This window comes from Bubalus bubalis, chromosome 16 (genome assembly GCF_019923935.1).
Source record: "Bubalus bubalis isolate 160015118507 breed Murrah chromosome 16, NDDB_SH_1, whole genome shotgun sequence".
NCBI lineage: Eukaryota > Metazoa > Chordata > Mammalia > Artiodactyla > Bovidae > Bubalus > Bubalus bubalis.
This window is the reverse complement of record NC_059172.1, coordinates 42028019-42045370: the sequence shown is the minus strand read 5'-3', so window position 1 is coordinate 42045370 and position 17352 is coordinate 42028019. Positions and strand designations below refer to the sequence as shown.

At 42.1% G+C, this 17352-nt stretch overlaps 1 protein-coding gene across 6 annotated transcripts in view; it reads left to right on the top strand.

Moving 5' to 3' along the window:
- The first annotated feature begins 2346 nt into the window (after positions 1-2346).
- The window catches only part of DENND5A (DENN domain containing 5A), a 101630-nt gene continuing 86624 nt past the window's right edge, over positions 2347-17352 (top strand). For 2 of the 6 annotated variants that reach the window (XM_025266633.2, XM_025266628.2), the window contains exon 1: positions 2349-2531. In XM_025266633.2, coding sequence (XP_025122418.1) covers positions 2420-2531 — 112 coding nt within the window. In that variant the 5' untranslated portion in view covers positions 2349-2419. Of the gene's footprint in view, positions 2532-17352 lie in introns of all 6 variants that reach the window. The other 4 variants (XM_025266630.2, XM_025266629.2, XM_025266632.2 and 1 more) reach the window with 3 other exon arrangements.

Genomic DNA, 17352 nt, shown 5'->3' with positions numbered 1-17352 from the left:
CTCTGCTCACATAACTAGCAAGAGTGGAAGTGAGGATTTAATCTAAAACAAGAGCACGCAGCTCTGTTGTTTTCCTCTGAATCTGGAAGAAGCAATCACTCTGCCAAACATATTTCCTACTGGAAGGAGATCACTTTATTCTGGGCCTCTGAGCAGTTACATTCCCCAGGGCAAATTAATATAGTCTTTTGTTTCTAACTTGTTTTATGAGTTCAGTTAGTCTGAGAGGTCTCCTAGCACCTGATCACCCTGGACACATTGAATAAAAAGTTTCTAGACTTCAAACTGAGGATAATCAAGGCCTTTTTAAGTCTCTTCTTCCACATGACTCCCAGAGGGAACATTCTAAGATGTAAATCAGATCTTGTCACGCCTCAGCTTAAACTCCTCCAGGTTACCATTCCTCTGACACAGGGTAAATTCTTTAGCCTGGCATTTGAAGCCTTTCCTGCTTTGTTCCTCCTCTCTCCCTGGTTTCATCTTTTAATTCTCTGTCTTCCAGAGAAATGAATTACATCTTGTTGCTTCTATGTAACCATTTCAACCTGTCATTCCCTGTGTGTTGTTGCACATGCTGTCTGAAACATCTTTCTCTCCCTGTTTCACTTGAGATATTTCTTTTGGTCCTTTGGAACTCAGGTCGGATTATATCTCCTCCTGGAAGCCTTTCCTGACCATCACCCGTCCTGGAAGGATGCCCCCTTTCCGTGCATTGTAACCATTTAGCTCTCTGAGCCTCCTCTCCTGTCTCTGTGTCCCCAGCATGCAAGAGAGGGTGAGGCACCACCCCCAATGTACTTTGTAAAGCTATCTTTTCTGCACTTTTTTTCTTACTGGTTCAGGCAGGTTACATACAAAGAGGATCAGGTGCTATGGTTCCAAGTGATGTTTGCTGTGACCTCCAAGTCACCCTCCCCGCGGGAACCAATACTTGAGAGAGGTACCCAGGAGAGAACTCAGGGTGAGCCTTTGGGGAAGCCAGCTGCCTTCTCAGGCCTTTAGCAGCAGCCTGTCAGAACAGTCCCTAGGCACACCTCTTGTTGGAATAATAATATAATCTCTAATATTTATTGAGTGCCTTCTACTTCCAGACACTATTCTGATCACTTAACCCATATAAGCATTCATTTTATGTAATCACAAGAAACACGATTGCTGGCACCTGGAAACTGCCCAAGGTCACACAGTAAATGATAAAGTCAGGTTTCAAATCTGAGCACTGTTTCTAGAGCCTACTAGAAGTAACCACTATACACATTGCCTTCTTGATTTCTGATCTCCAGTTTTCTGCTTAGATTCTGTGGGAAATCAAATCGGAGAGTCCCAATCCAAGTACCAGGAAGCAAGTTTCTCTCCTGGTCCCCCACTTCTCTCAGGAGAACTTGCTTAGGGATGGAACTGAGAATTGTCAGAAGCAGAAGGGGAGCTCGCAGTAACAGGGGCCTCTGGAGGCTCTAGGAGAGAGAAGGGCACAACCATGTGCAAGGAAAAAGGCCTGCTTGGAGTCGGGGTGAGAGGGCAGGGACTCTCCTCAGACAAGCTCAGGATTCAACTCCAGGCTTTGTCTTTCAGAGTTTACGTAACCATGGGGAAAGGCCTCGCTTCTTTCTGAGCCTTAGTTTCCCCATTTATAAGCCAAGTGTAAATACAGAGCAGGCTGATTCACATCTGGCGAAAGAGGAGACATCACCAGCTCTACTAGAGAAAAAGCCAGCCATGGACGTCAGGGAGCGGGGCTGGGGAGAAGGCTATCTGCGGTTTAGGCCGGTGGGCTTCCTAGAGTTAGGATGAACTGGGCTTCCTAGCTCAATCTTAAAACCTATTCCCGAGACAGCGCGTTGGACCTTTAGTGGGAGGCGGGGGTGGGGGCGGAGCATGGGCCAGGGGCCAGGCTCTGAAGGATGCGTCCACTCATCCCGCACCTCCGCTGCCCTTCCTAACGGAGTCGCAGCCCCGAGGGGGTGGCGGATGCGGGCGATCCAGCAGTTGCCTGCCGCGCTGCGGCGACCGCCTCGGAAGCCGCAGCCCGCCAGGCCAGAAGAGCATCACGTCATCCTTTCGGCGAGGAGCCCGCCCCCTCCCCAACGGCGCCTGCGCAGGCGGGAGGGAGCCGCGGTAGGGGCTCTCCTCAGCGCTTTCCGCCCTTCTCCGAGCTCGCTCCGGCCGCGGCGCTCTCGGCTGGCGACAGCGGCCGCGAAGCGGAGGGGAAGGAGTCCAGGATGCGGCGCGGGGCGGCCCGGTGCCCCCCTGCCCCGTCACGGCAGCCGCGGCGGCCGCGGGGACCGGGCCAAGGCCGGGGGCGGCGGCCGGAGCCGCGGTAGCGGCGGCGGCGGCGGGAGGGGCGGCCTGAGGGCGGGCGGGCGCCCGGGTGCGGGGGCTCGACGCTCCTCACGGCCCGGCCCGGCTCGGCCCCGGCGCCATGAGCGGCGGCGGCGGCGGCGGCGGGGGCTCGGCGCCCAGTCGCTTCGCCGACTACTTTGTCATCTGCGGGCTGGACACCGAGACCGGGCTGGAGCCGGACGAGCTGTCGGGTGAGTGCGCGCTGAGTCCGGGGCCGCTTCCCCGCGCCCGCGGCCGCCGGCGACCCCCGAGAAATCCTCCCTCACCCTGGCTTTGTCCCGGGAGGCGGGCGAGGGGCGAGCGCCGGGAAGGGGGCGTCGGGCTGAGGAGGGGAACAGGCAGAGGGGCCCTGAGCTATAACGGGTCCGAACGGTCCCTGCTCCTCGCCGCTCTTGTGGCCAGGTCCTCCCGGCTGAGGAGGGAAGGATTGTGTTCTCAGTTCGGTGAAGGTTGACTGACTTAGTGTAAAATAAAAGGGAAGCTTGTTCTCGAACACCCGTTGGGGAGGGAAGAAGGCATCCCACTCCTGGTGAAAGTAAGTTCCACCAGACTTTAAAAAAGAAAGGAAAACAAAAACTTGGTGAGTTTTATTTGGCCTCCTCCCAGGAAACCTGTGATCGCAGTTCCTCAAAACATTTCTAACCCAGCCCTGGGCTAGGCCCCCTGAGTTGATGGGACGTGAAGTAATAAAGTGAACTTGGGCCACACCAAGGAGGGCGAGAACTCCCTTCGTTCTGGAAAGGGTTCGTAACCCGGGGCCGTGCCGTTTTTTTTTTTAATTGAAAATAATTTATGCCCTTTATGAGACCAGCGTCATTGGTGAATAAAAGGGCAGCAGCCTACTTGGAGAGCCTGGGTTGCGTAGTGATGCTTCTCAAGTCATCTTTCAAAGGGAAGTGGTGGGGAAGTGAAGATAAGGCCCAGATCAGATCTGGCACTAATTGCACATGAGTGTCAGAATTGTAAAATCCCGTGAATTCCACTGCACCGGTGTCAAAGTTGTAAAGTCCCCGCGAATTCACCACTGCACCGTCATTGGTTTTGGAAAAGTTTTCGTCTGGAGTGTCCAGTTTGCAGGTTTTATGTAGGTGGAGGTTTGTTGTGTCATCCTGCTTTGGATGAGAGAGATTCCTTTTTACTGTTCTGTCATGATGTGTTTACTGTAGAGTTTTTCTCCTGAAAGCGAATATCCTGTTGACTAATTTTCCTTTGCTCCAGAGATGACAGGACAAGTTTTGTGTGTCCCCCCACCAACCAGAAAAATTTCAGTGTTTCTTATGAAAAAGAATTAGATGCATGCATCAAAATGGACTGTCTTTTAAAAAAATGATAAATCGATGACCTTTAACAAGGTCAGAGCAAATACACTACTTCCTCAAATTAATAGCAGGTGGAGAAAAAAATCATGAAGCAGTAATACAATTAATACTTGGTCTATTGTTGGGGTAGTTTTAAGTTCTCTTTTTTAGGTCTTTGAATTCCTGTAATCTGATGCTAATTTTTCATCTGTGTTTCCTATTTGTTAAATTTATGACTTTGATATATAGTTGTTGGAATTCAGTTCATGGTACTGGAGCTGGAAGGATCTCAGAGAAGAAAATGAGCCCACGAAGGACAGTAAATTGCCTCACTTTGATCCAGTGCCCCTCTTGTGCCATAAACTGCATTTCATTGCTTGGCTGGGATTTTAGAAAACACTAACATGTTGACAAAAAGACTTAAAATGATACAGTTCTCCTCAGTAAAAGAAACTTTAAATTGGTGAAATAAACCAGTGTTATTTTTATGCTGTGCTTTTGAGTGTCTTATTTGATTTTCAAAAATAAAGAAAATGATTTGCAGATGATAAAGCTTATGAGTCGAATTGGGAATGATTTGATTTGTTAGTGAGAACATGGGTTTTGGGGTTAAATATTCTCACTCTGCTATTGACTATCTCTGTGACTGGAGGCCAAGTTATATAACTGCTGGGGTCCTCATCTCTAAAAAAGAGAATTTAAATAAAAAGTGTCTTATTAAGTAGACTCTCAAAAGTGTTAGTTCTCTTTTAGTGAATATCTGTTAATTATCTGGCTTTTCAGGAAGCTAAAATTATATCCTTGTGAAAGCTTATTGAGAGAATAAAGAGGGGGATGAGATGTATAAAATGTGTAAAGAGGGGTATTTTTCTTTTTAAATATGGTTGCAGTAGTGGAATGCCAAGACTGTTTATTCAGTAGGTGGCCTTTGCTAGAATAAGCACTGATTGAAGGATTTCTTTTTTTTCTTCATTTCATTTCTGGTAGGTTCATAGGGGAATCTGGACCCCAGAGGGAATCTTTAAGGAAAACAAAACAATACAAATAGCTCTATGCGGGTCAGTGTTGAAGCTCTCCAGGGTGTATTTTCTCTCTGCCTTATAGCTCCCAAACTGATGATGTCATAGTAAATGAAACTACAGGAAATTGTGAGTTGCACCCAGATTCCCTAGGGAGGTACTGAGGCGCCTATGTTCTCTTCAAACAAATTAAGTTATATACTTCAGATAGATTCTATATCTTAGTAAGTAAATCCAGAACAAACAGATCAAAGATGCTGTGTTCTTCTAGCTTTATGGAGAAAGATTAAGATTCCTTCTTTTCTGTTTGCAGCAATAACCATAGAACTTGCACTGTCAAAAAAACACTTTGATCATTTAATTTTATATGAAGTTTCTCCCTGTCACCTCTTCCCCTTTCTTGTAGACTTAAGCATTTAGGCAAGTTATGTAGTTACCTGTTGTGCAGGAACTGAAGAAGGTATGAAAATTTATTTTGTTTCTCTTTGAGTTCGTTGAGGAATTACTACTTTGGGCAGAAGGAAGGAAAGGTAATCTGTTGGTGAAGCACAGGTCTAGCCGACTGGAAGAAATGGTATCTGCTTGTTTGGGTTTTGAGTTTGTCAAGGAGATAAAAGCAATTCTGGAAGGAACATTTTTGATTTTGATTTTACAAAACGTTGGCCCCTTCTAAGTGGGGAGGCAGATGGTCGTAGATTCCAGGCTCTCTTTCTACCTCTTTGATAGATGGGTGTTCTGGACATCTTCATTTTTGCTTTTTCTTCTGTGATCACCACCAGGTGACAGCAGCAGCAGGTTTACCAGGATATGGGACTCTTGAGTTCACTTTCCCTATCTCTGTCTGAGAGTTAAGTTTCCGATATGCTTATAACTTATTTCTTACTTTGGAATCCTTATATTCCTTTTCACTGACCTGCACCCAGCATTGAGATATAAGTATCCTAGGTTCATGAATCCGCTACTCCAGTTTCTTAGGCTCTGAGTAGTGGGTCTTGCCAAGAATTAAAGAGAGGGCTTGGGAACATAGATGGGAAAATAACCAGTGTCCTGTATGAACCTACTTAGAATACAGACAGTACCCTGAAATCATCTTTTAAAAAGAGAAAAAATGGTTCACTGTCCAGGAAAGCCAGAGGACTGGACAGATCTTACTGCTCCTTAACTATATTGGGCAGTGAAGTTAGAACAACAGAATCATGGAATGTCAAACATGGAAGCACCTTTTTTTTTTTTTTTTTTTTAATATGTATTTATTTGGCTGCATCAGGTCTTAGTTGTGGCATGCAGGATCATCATTGCATCATGTGAGATTTTTGTTGCCTTGCTGTGCAGACTCTCTAGTTGTGGCACGTGGGCTCAGTAGTTGTGGTGCATGGGCTTAATTGCTCCAAGGCATGTGGGACTTTAGTATTGCATGGCGGGTACATAACCACTGGACCACCAGAGAAGTCCTTGGAAGCACTCTTAGAGATTATATAACCTGATTTTTACTGATGAGGAAACAGGTCCTGAGAAAGTTGGGGAATATTTATCTCACTTGCTACATTTTATCCTTTTTTTTAGAGTGATGTTTTGTATGCTTTGCAGGAATTTGATGGGTGGTAGGGAGACAGTAAAACGTTTGGCAGGAGCAGACATTCGATTCTTTTTTTCTAGGGCAGGTTTCTGTTTCATGTTAAGCAAGGATACTGTGTGATTAACAAGAAAGAGATGGGTGTGTTTTTTTTCTTTTTTTTTTTTAATTTTTTCTTTTGATGTAACTTCACACCAAATGTTGTCATTCAGTACCAAGAACTTTAGTGCATCCTTTTTCCGGACTCAGTGTTAACATTTTGCTCCATTTGCCTTATCACTTAGTATATACATCACCTTTCTCTTTCTAATATATAAAAATGTCTTTATTGAGATATGTCTTCTATTTAAAATACACAATTCTGTGTTTTTTAGTATATTCACAGAGTTGTACAATCATTACTACAATCAATTTTAGAATATTTTCATTACTTGCCCTTCAGACCTATATCCATTAGCAGTTACTACCTGTATCCTTCCAACTCCCTAACACCCTAGCTGTAAACACCCACTATTCTACTATTTTTTTGTGGGGGGAAACCTTTTATTTTTTTATCACCAAATCAGTACTAGTTCACATCATTATTCACATCCATAGTATAAGAAAAATGTAATCTCTTCATGTAGAAATAGTAGTTAACATTTTAATATAGATTCTTCTAGACCTTTTATTAAAATGAAAGGCACTCTTATTATTGTAATTATAATTTTGTAAAAACAAGTGCTGATGAGTTTGAGAAAGAAGAGAGTTTGAGGGCGATAGGTTGTTGGACAGGGAGGCCTGGTGTGCTGCGATTCATGGGGTCGCAAAGAGACGCACACTACTGAGCGACTGATTTGATCTGAATCTATCTTTGATCTTTATGGATTTGTCTATTTTGGACATTTCATACAATGGAATCATATAATATATGGTCTTTAGTGACTGGCTTCTTTCACTTAGCATGTTTTCAAGGTTCATTTATGTTGTAACATGTATCCGTACATTGTTTCTTTTTATGGCAGAATGATATTGTATAAATATACCACCTTTTGCTTATCATAAGTTGATGTACATTTGGGTTATTTATATACTTTTCATTTATTACAGATAATGGTATTGTGAACATTTGTGTATGTATATTTTCATTTCTCTTAGGTATATGCTTAGGAGTGGAATGGCTGGGTTAATGGCCAGTGTTTAACCTTTTGAGAAATTGCAGACTGTTTTCTAAAACAGCTGCATTATTTTACATTCCCACTAGTGGTGTTTGAGGGTTACACTCTCTGTACCCTCACCAGCACTTACTATCTTTTTGATCATGGGTGGCCTAGGGAGTGTGAAGTGGTATCACAGTGTGGTTTTGATTTGCATATTCCTGGATGACTCAGAAGGATATTTTACTTAGAAGGAAAAAAAAAAGCTCATCCCTTCTCAGAGATGGAGTATAAAAAGTTTGATGAGCCAGTTTCAAACAGATAGTCAGTTTGAACTAACCTTAGATTTTATTTTCCTCTACCAGTCTGGTCAGTTCTGGGCAGATTCTCTCAGATTCTTTTTATAAAATGGTCATTTTTCTGAAGCTCAGACTCTTAGCTGAAGCAAAACTCAGATCCTGATGGCTTACTTCAGGCATTTGTGGATACTTTCAGGGGTAAGAGTAGGAGGAGGCGAGTTCTTAAGTTGGGTCATGTGTTTCCTTTTATAAGGTAGAGCAAAAAAGAAGTCAGAAGGAGAGACTAACACACAGAAAACAATTACACAGCCCCAAGGCAGTTTAGAATTATATGCTAAATTTAGTTGGAGAGACTGTGTTCTTAACAGAAGAGCACCTACTTCACACACCCTTAGGTAGGGAGGATCACATTGAAGGTAAGTGGATTTCACTTTAATAACACTAGGGCTCTGCTCCTCTTTTTTTAGGAGGAAATCCTGAGTAACTGTCTGGTGTTTAAACCAAATTCTTAGACTCTGTTTAGCCCTTCCTTCCTTTTGTAGTAGATTATAGATAAAGTTTTTCTAGCCTGGTCCTCCTTTGGTAATGCCATTTCCAGTCCTGTATCCTTTTATAAGTCTAGTCCTATATCCTTTTTTATATCCTTGTTTTTTTTTTTGGCTGACTGGTGGAAGATGGACTTGACTCAGCTCCTCAATTCCCATTGCCGTCCTTGGGTTTGAATTATTGTCAGTTAGTCTTAGAAGTCTCTCAGGAACCTGGGTACACAGGAGGGGACCTATACTTGACATGTTTTAGGTTACTGCTGGATAGGCATAGGACCTAGTCGAAGAGAGAAAGCCTTGCCTTTTGGAAGCTGGTGTCTTCTTGTGGAATTCATTGATAACACACAGGCTATCGCTACTAAATTTTTAGATTTAGTTCTCAAAAGTTTTTAGGTGAGGCAGATACTGGTTAAATGTCTGTGTTCCAGATGTTTTGTGATGACTGATTTTAGTTTGGAGTATGTAACCCTGGATGTTGGAGTCCTGTCATGGTGGAAAATGAGGGCATGCGCTGGCTCTCAAGCTATTTTCAGTGTGCTTCCTAGGAGTCGGCTATGGCTCCAGGAAGTTAGATGGGAGTGGCTATTGTTTAGACCATCAAGTTTTCAAATATTACACTTAGGATATTTGCTTGATTGTCATCCATGGGATCTATCATAGTTTCCTGTTAAAGAAAGCCAGGTTAGTAATTTGTTTGTTTTGTTCATTAGCGTGATGGGCATTTCAGGTCAAAACTTTGCTAGGCCATCTGTGATATACTCAATGGACTGACCTAGCTGCATTAATCTAAAATGTTTTCATGGAGTGCTGAGGGGCCTTGAGCAGGGAGAATATGTGTGGAGGTTCCTCTTATTAAGCTTCATCCCTCTGTGAGTGTGAGTCCAATTCCTTGTTTTCTAAACTACTCCTAGTTGGCAAAACATAATATGAGTATGAATTCATTTATCTTGGTCATAGAATCAAAAACTGTCAGAGCCAGATCTGAGATAATCTGGCTCCCACATTTGACATATGGTAATGATTAATATTTATAAATGACATAATAGTTTTTAAACACTTTTTAATGTTTTCAGCCCCATTTGAGAATATATTTTTTGGTCCACTGTTCCCCAGCAGTTTAGAAAGAACTGTTAGAATCCAGGTCTTTTTTCTGCTTCTCACCATTGATGAGATTACTCCTTTTTTTTTTTGCCATTGCCAAGTGGCTTGTAGGATCTTACCTGGGGTTTGACCAGGGATCAGACCTCCCGCCTTGGCAGTGAAAGTGTAGGGTCCTTACCACTGGACCATCAAGGAATTCCTGAGATTATTATTTTGAAATGATAGATTTGTCAATACTTAAGAAATGACTTAAGTATTAATACCAGACCACATTACCTGCCTCCTGAGAAATCTGTATGCAGGTCAAGAAGCAACAGTTAGAACTGTGCATGGAACAACAGACTGGTTCCAAATTGAGAAAGGCTGTATATTGTTACCCTACTTACTTAACTTATATGCAGAGTATATCTTGCAAAATGCTGGGCTGGATGAAGCACAAGCTGGAATCAAAATTGCCAGGAGAAATACCAATAACCTCAGACGTGCAGTTGATACCACCCTTATGGCAGAAAGCAAAGAAGAACTAAAGAGCCTTTTGATGAAAGTGAGAGAGGAGAGTGAAAAAGTTGGCTTAAAACTCAACATTCAGAAAACTAAGATCATAGCATCTGGTCCCATCACTTCATGGCAAATAGATGGGGAAACATGGAAACAGTGACAGACTTTATTTTCTTGGACTCCAAAATCACTACAGATGCCATGAAATTAAAAGACGCTTGCTCCTTGGAAGAAAAGCTGTGACCAACCTGGACAGCATATTCAAAAGCAGAGACATTACTTTGCCAACAAAAGTCTGTCTAGTCAAAGCTATGGTTTTTCCAGTAGTCATCTATGGATGTGAGAGTTGGACTATAACGAAGCTAAGTCCCTGAGAATTGATGCTTTTGAACTGTGGTGTTGGAGAAGACTCTTGAGAGTCCCTTGGACTGCAAGGAGATCCAACCAGTCCATCCTAAAGGAAATTGGTCCTGACTATTCATTGGAAGGACTGATGCTGAAGCTGAAACTCCAATACTTTGGCTACCTGATGCGAAGAGCTGCTTCACAGGAAAAGACCCTGATGCTGGGAAAGATTAAAGGCAGGAGGAGAAGGGGATGACAGAGGATGAGGTGGTTGGATGGTATCACTGACTCGATGGACATGAGTTTGAGCAAGCTCCGGGAGTTGGTGATGGACAGGAAGGCCTGGCGTGCTGCAGTCCATGGGGTCACAAAGAGTTGGACACAACTAAGTGACTGATGTACTCCTTTTCCTATTTGGAACCAGTCTGTTGTTCCATGTCCAGTTCTAACTGTTGCTTCCTGACCTGCATATAGGTTTCTCAAGAGGCAGATCAGGTGGTCTGGTATTCCCATCTCTTTCAGAATTTTCCACAGTTTATTGTGATCCACACAGTCAAAGGCTTCGGCATAGTCAATAAAGCAGAAATAGATGTTTTTCTGGAACTCTCTTGCTTTTTCCATGATTCAGCAGATATTGGCAATTTGATCTCTGGTTCCTCTGCCTTTTCTAAAACCAGCTTGAACATCTAGAAGTTCACGGTTCACATATTGCTGAAGCCTGGCTTGGAGAATTTTGAGCATTACTTTACTAGCGTGTGAGATGAGTGCAATTGTGCGGTAGTTTGTGCATTCTTTGGCATTGCCTTTCTTTGGGATTGGAATGAAAACTGACCCTTTCCAGTCCTGTGGCCACTGCTGAGTTTTCCAAATTTGCTGGCATATTGAGTGCAGCACTTTCACAGCACCATCTTTCAGGATTTGAAATAGCTCAACTGGAATTCCATCAGCTCCACTAGCTTTGTTCGTAGTGATGCTTTCTAAGGCCCACTTGACTTCACGTTCCAGGATATCTGTCTCTAGGTGAGTGCTCACACCATCGTGATTATCTTGGTCGTGAAGATCTTTTTTGTACAGTTCTTCTGTGTATTCTTGCCACCTCTTCTTAATATCTTCTGCTTCTGTTAGGTCCATACCATTTCTGTCCTTTATCGAGCCCATCTTTGCATGAAATGTTCCCTTGGTATCTCTAATTTTCTTTCCTTTTTTTTTTTTTTTCTCTAATTTTCTTGAGGAGATCTCTAGTCTTTCCCATTCTGTTGTTTTCCTGTATTTCTTTGCATTGATCGCTGAGGAAGGCTTTCTTATCTCTTCTTGCTATTCTTTGGAACTCTGCATTCAGATACTTATATCTTTCCTTTTCTCCTTTGCTTTTGACTTCTCTTCTTTTCACAGCTATTTGTAAGGCCTCCCCAGACAGCCATTTTGCTTTTTTGCATTTCTTTTCCATGAGGATGGTCTTGATCCCTGTCCCCTGTACAATGTCACGAACCTCCGTCCATAGTTCATCAGGCACTCTATCTATCAGATCTAGTCCCTTAAATCTATTTCTCACTTCCACTGTATAATCATAAGGGATTTGATTTAGGTCAGGCTATGGTTTTTCCAGTGGTCACGTATGGATGTGAGAGTTGGACTGTGAAGAAAGCTGAGCGCCAAAGAATTGATGCTTTTGAACTGTGGTGTTAGAGAAGACTGTTGGGAGTCCCTTGGACTGCAAGGAGATCCAACCAGTCCATTCTAAAGGAGATCAGCTCTGGGTGTTCTTTGGAAGGAATGATGCTAAAGCTGAAACTCCAGTACTTTGGCCACCTCATGCGAAGAGTTGACTCATTGGAAAGGACTCTGATGCTGGGAGGGATTGGGGGCAGGAGGAGAAGGGGACGACAGAGGATGAGATGGCTGGATGGCATCACCAACTCAATGGACGTGAGTCTGAATGAACTCTGGGAGATGGTGATGGACAGGGAGGCCTGGCGTGCTGCGATTCATGCGGTCGCAAAGAGTCGGACCCGACTGAGCAACTGAACTGAACTGAACTGAACTGATACCTGAATGGTCTAGTGGTTTTCCCTACTTTCTTCAATTTCAGTCTGAATTTGGCAATAAGGAGCTCATGATCTGAGCCACAGTCAGCTCCCGGTCTTGTTTTTGCTGACTGAATAGAGCTTCTCCACCTTTGGCTGCAAAGAATATAATCAATCTGATTTCAGTGTTGACCATCTGGTGATGTTCATGTGTAGAGTCTTCTCTTGTGTTGTTGGATGTGGGTGTTTGCTATGACCAGTGCGTTCTCTTGGCAGAACTCTATTAGCCTTTGTCCTGCTTCATTCCGTATTCCAAGGCCAAATTTGCCTGTTACTCCAGGTGTTTCTTGACTTCCTACTTTTGCATTCCGGTCCCCTGTAATGAAAAGGACATCTTTTTTGGGTGTTAGTTCTAAAAGGTCTTGTAGGTCTTCATAGAACCGTTCAACTTCAGCTTCTTCAGCTTCAGTGGTTGGGGCATAGACTGGGATTACTGTGATATTGAATGGTTTGCCTTGGAAATGAACAGAGATCATTCTGTCATTTATGAGATTGCATCCAAGTACTGCATTTCGGACTCTTTTGTTGACCATGATGGCTATTCCATTTCTTCTAAGGAGAAACGTTGGGCTGGAAGAAGCACAAGCTGGAATCAAGATTGCTAGGAGAAACATCAATAACCTCACATATGCAGATGACAGCACCCTTAGGGCAGAAAGTGAAGAGGAACTAAAAAGCCTCTTGATGAAAGTGAAAGAGGAGAGTGAAAAAGTTGGCTTAAAGCTCAACATTCAGAAAACGAAGATCATGGCATCTCGTCCCATCACTTCATGGGAAATAGATGGGGAAACAGAAATTTGATGGGGGAAACAGTGTCAGACTTTTTTTGGGCTCCAAAATCACTGCAGATGGTGATTGCAGCCATGAAATTAAAAGACGCTTACTCCTTGGAAGAAAAGTTATGACCAACCTAGATAGCATATTGAAAAGCAGAGACATTACATTGCCTACAAAGGTCCATCTAGTCAAGGCTATGGTTTTTCCAATAGTCATGTATGGATGTGAGGGTTGGACTGTGAAGAAAGCTGAGCGCCAAATAATTGATGCTTTTGAACTGTGGTGTTGGAGAAGACTGTTGGGAGTCCCTTGGACTGCAAGGAGATCCAACCAGTCCATTCTAAAGGAGATCAGCTCTGGGTGTTCTTTGGAAGGAATGATGCTAAAGCTGAAACTCCAGTACTTTGGCCACCTCATGCGAAGAGTTGACTCATTGGAAAAGACTCTGATGCTGGGAGGGATTGGGAGCAGAAGGAGAAGGGGATGACAGAGGATGAGATGGCTGGATGGCATCACCAACTCGACGGACGTGAGTTTGAGTGAACTCTGGGAGATGGTGATGGACTGGGAGGCCTGGCATGCTGCGATTCATGGGGTCACAAAGAGTCAGACATGACTGAGCGACTGAACTGAACTCAACTGAACTGAGTGACTGAACTGAACTGACTGAAGCAATAACTTAATCATTGACTGGCAGAACTGTTGTGTGGCCTCTTTGATTCAGTCCCCAAACCACAGTGCAGCAGAGGAACTCTGTTAGGAGAGGAGTCAGGTCACTTGATTTTTGAATTGTCGTGGCTGGTTGGTGTTTTATATATATATATATATATATATATATATATATATATATATATATATATATTTTCCTATCTCCCCATTCTTATCAGTTCTGGAAATGTTTTTTTTTAAGACCAAATAGTTATTGGGGCTTTGTTTCTAAGAAGCTGTCTTTTGTAAGTCTGTTTCAGAATGTTTTATGCTTTTTGTCTGAAGTCAGTTTTCTTTGAAAAGAAAAAAAAAAAAAGGTTTGCATTTGCTAACCTCAGAAATCCTTCCCTGTAGCCTGCAGTTTGCATCTTTTTCTGATTGTCGTTGGGTGCTATCTGTGACTTCTTTTTTTAAAAAATAATCTTGTTTATTTTTGGTTGTGCTGGGTCTTTGTTGCTGCGAGGGCTTTTCTTCAGTTGTGGCGAGTAGGGGCGCTACTCTGTTTGCAGTTCATGGGCTTCTCATTGCAGTGGCTTCTATGTTGAGGCTCTCGGGCTCTCGGGTATGTGGGCTTCAGTAGTTGTGGCACGTGGACTCCATAGCTGTGGCTCCCGGGCTCTAGAGTACAGGCTCAGTAGTTGCAGTGCAGGGGCTTAGCTGGTCTCCACAGCATGTGGGATCTTCCCCGATCTTGGTTCAATCCCGTGTCCCATGCATTGGCAGGCAGATTCTTTACCACTGAACCACCAGGGAATCCCTGGACTTCTGATTTACCATATTCTTTATAATGAAAGGATATGGAAAGCAACTAAGAAACTTTTAGGATTTTTAAAGTCAGAAAGACAGAAGAAAATGATTTAGAAATAACAATCATAAACCACATGGATAAACCCAATTTACAACAACTTTGAATCTACATTAGAATTACTTTTCCAGTAATGTCAGAAGAATTCCTTTCTCAGTTGTGTCATCTCTGGTGTCCTTTTCCCCCTTGTTTTTTGTAGTTGTAAAATAGCTTTTTAACAGTGTCATGAAGATAGGTATTAATTATTGCTATACTGTTGAAGAAAACCAAAGGTTTTATTGTGAGTATGTTAGATGTCTCTTTTCTTCTTTCCCCAGAGTCTTTATTTGACAATGACCATTACATTAAAATTTTTTCCTGATTATAAAGACCATAGGTCTTTATACAAATTAAAACATGTTATAACTTCACTTATCCTAGAGTCAGGTAGACAAATTTCTTAGCTTTGCTAGAAGACCATGCTTTATCTAGTAGGTATTTGATAAATATTTGTATTAATTATGAAAAGATAAAGCCTGCTTATTTAGGCTTTCAAAGAATTGTATGTAACCATGCTTTTTTTTCCTGATAATAAGGCATAGTACTTAACTTTTTAAAACTTAAATAAGTCATACTTCCACAGCTTTTCCAAGTGCTGAGTAATAAAGAATGTGGAGGTTTGTAGAAGAGTAGCAATGATTGTTTTCCCATATTCAAAAAGCTAAGGGTCAATGGCAGATTTGGAGTTAAAATGGTGATAGGAGAGGTATTTTATATTGCTGCTGCTAAGTCGCTTCAGTTGTGTCAGACCCTGTGCGACCCCATGGATGGCAGCCCACCAGGCTCCCCCGTCCCTGGGATTCTCCAGGCAAGGGTACTGGAGTGGGTTGCCATTTCCTTCTCCGATTTTGTATTGTGCTGTGATTATTTTGTAATTTTTAATAGAGCTAAATTTTATAATAGTTTGGATGAACTTTTTTTTTTTTTTTAAAGTGAATCCATATAGTTTTAGTTATTTAACCAGTCCTATTGACAAGTTGACTTAGGATCACAGTCTCTTTTTGGGAAAAATAAAACAAAAACCTAGAAGTATCACCTGCCAAATTAACCAGTTGTGCTTAATTCTAAGATTCTGTATGTTCAAATGGTTCTTAATCCTTTTCTTTGCTAAATAATTATCTAGGATTTATCCTTTACGCCCACTGTGAAACATTCTTTTTGGTGCAGTTTTATTGTTTGAAAAGTTGATATTTAAGCATTTGTAGTTTTATCTTCTAGAAGAATGTTTAGTGTTTTGTGGAGGATTGTTGATCTGCTGGTCTAGCTCTGTTGGTTGCTCAGCTCAGTTGGTAGTGAATGTGATGAATTTAATGAGGCCAGGGTCATTGAATCAATCTTCCTAAGGACCAGTTAGCTTTGTTCTACCCATTTTTATGCTACCTTCTGCTGATCATCCCACTCACAAGTACACTGGGTCATGGGGAACACAGTCAGCTCCATGCCTAATAATGAAATTAACATATTATTTATTGAATAGATTTCATTGCTAGGTACCACTAGACATTATCCTCGCTTTACAGTTTACGAAAGCGCTGGTAACTACTGAGCCCACACTTTGGAGCCCAGGAGCCTCAACTACTGAGCCAGTGTGCTGCAATTGCTGGAGCTGGTCCGCCTACAGCTCTGGGTCTGCTACAGGAGAAGTCACTGGAGTGAGAATCTCCTGCACCACAACTAGCAAACCCCATGTGCAGCAACAAAGACCCAGTGCAGCCAAAAATAGCTAACTAAGTAAATAAACAAGTGTTAAAAATGAAGTGAAAGTAAAAGAGATATTGCCAAATCACCTTCCTCAAAAGGTTAGACTCTTTGTGCTCAAGTCACTCAGTCATGTCAGACTCTTTGTGACCCTACAGTTTTTAAGATGCTACCCATTTTTTTCTCTACATGTGTAATGGAATATTAGCTGCTTTTCTAAAGTGTTTTCAATCTTCTAGGAAGAAAATGTCTGCTTTAATCTAAATTTAATTATTTGTGAGGCTGAACATCTTTTCATATAGTTCATGTACATTTGTATATTTCTTCAGTGAATTACCTGTTTAGTACTTTGTTCATGATTTCTGTTGTGTTGTTTATCTTTTTCTCATTGACTTGCATAAACTGTCTTTTGGAATATGTTGATTGTTAGGAAATATTTCAAAAACACTTGCAGTGAAAAAATATATGGACACTAATATAGATTTATAAAATTGAGATCATAAGAGAAAAAATGTATCCTGCTTTTTAAATTTACTATTATATGTTGATCGTTTTTCCATATTTTTAAATGTGTCTTTAATATTTTTCCATGTCATTAAATATTCTTCATAAACATGATTTTAATTATTATTTTTTTAACAAATAAATGAAATTGTTACTTGGTTTTATTTTTAATTTGTTATCCAGAGTATGAGTGAACTATACAATTTTTAATGATTAACTGGCACTTGGGTGGTTTGTTTCGGAGAAGGCAATGGCACCCCACTCCAGTACTCTTGCCTGGAAAATCCCATGGACGGAGGAGCCTGGTAGGCTCCAGTCCACGGGGTCGCTAAGAGTCAGGCATGACTGAGCGACTTCACTTTCACTTTTCACTTTCATGCACTGGAGAAGGAAATGGCAACCCACTCCAGTATTCTTGCCTGGAGAATCCCAGGGACAGAGGAGCCTAGTGGGCTGCTGTCTATGCGGTTGCACAGAGTCGGACATGACTGAAGCGTCTTAGCAGCAGCAGCAGCAGCAGTAGCAGGGTGGTTTGTTTATACTCTATTATGATAAGTAATTTTACAACATATATACTTTATAT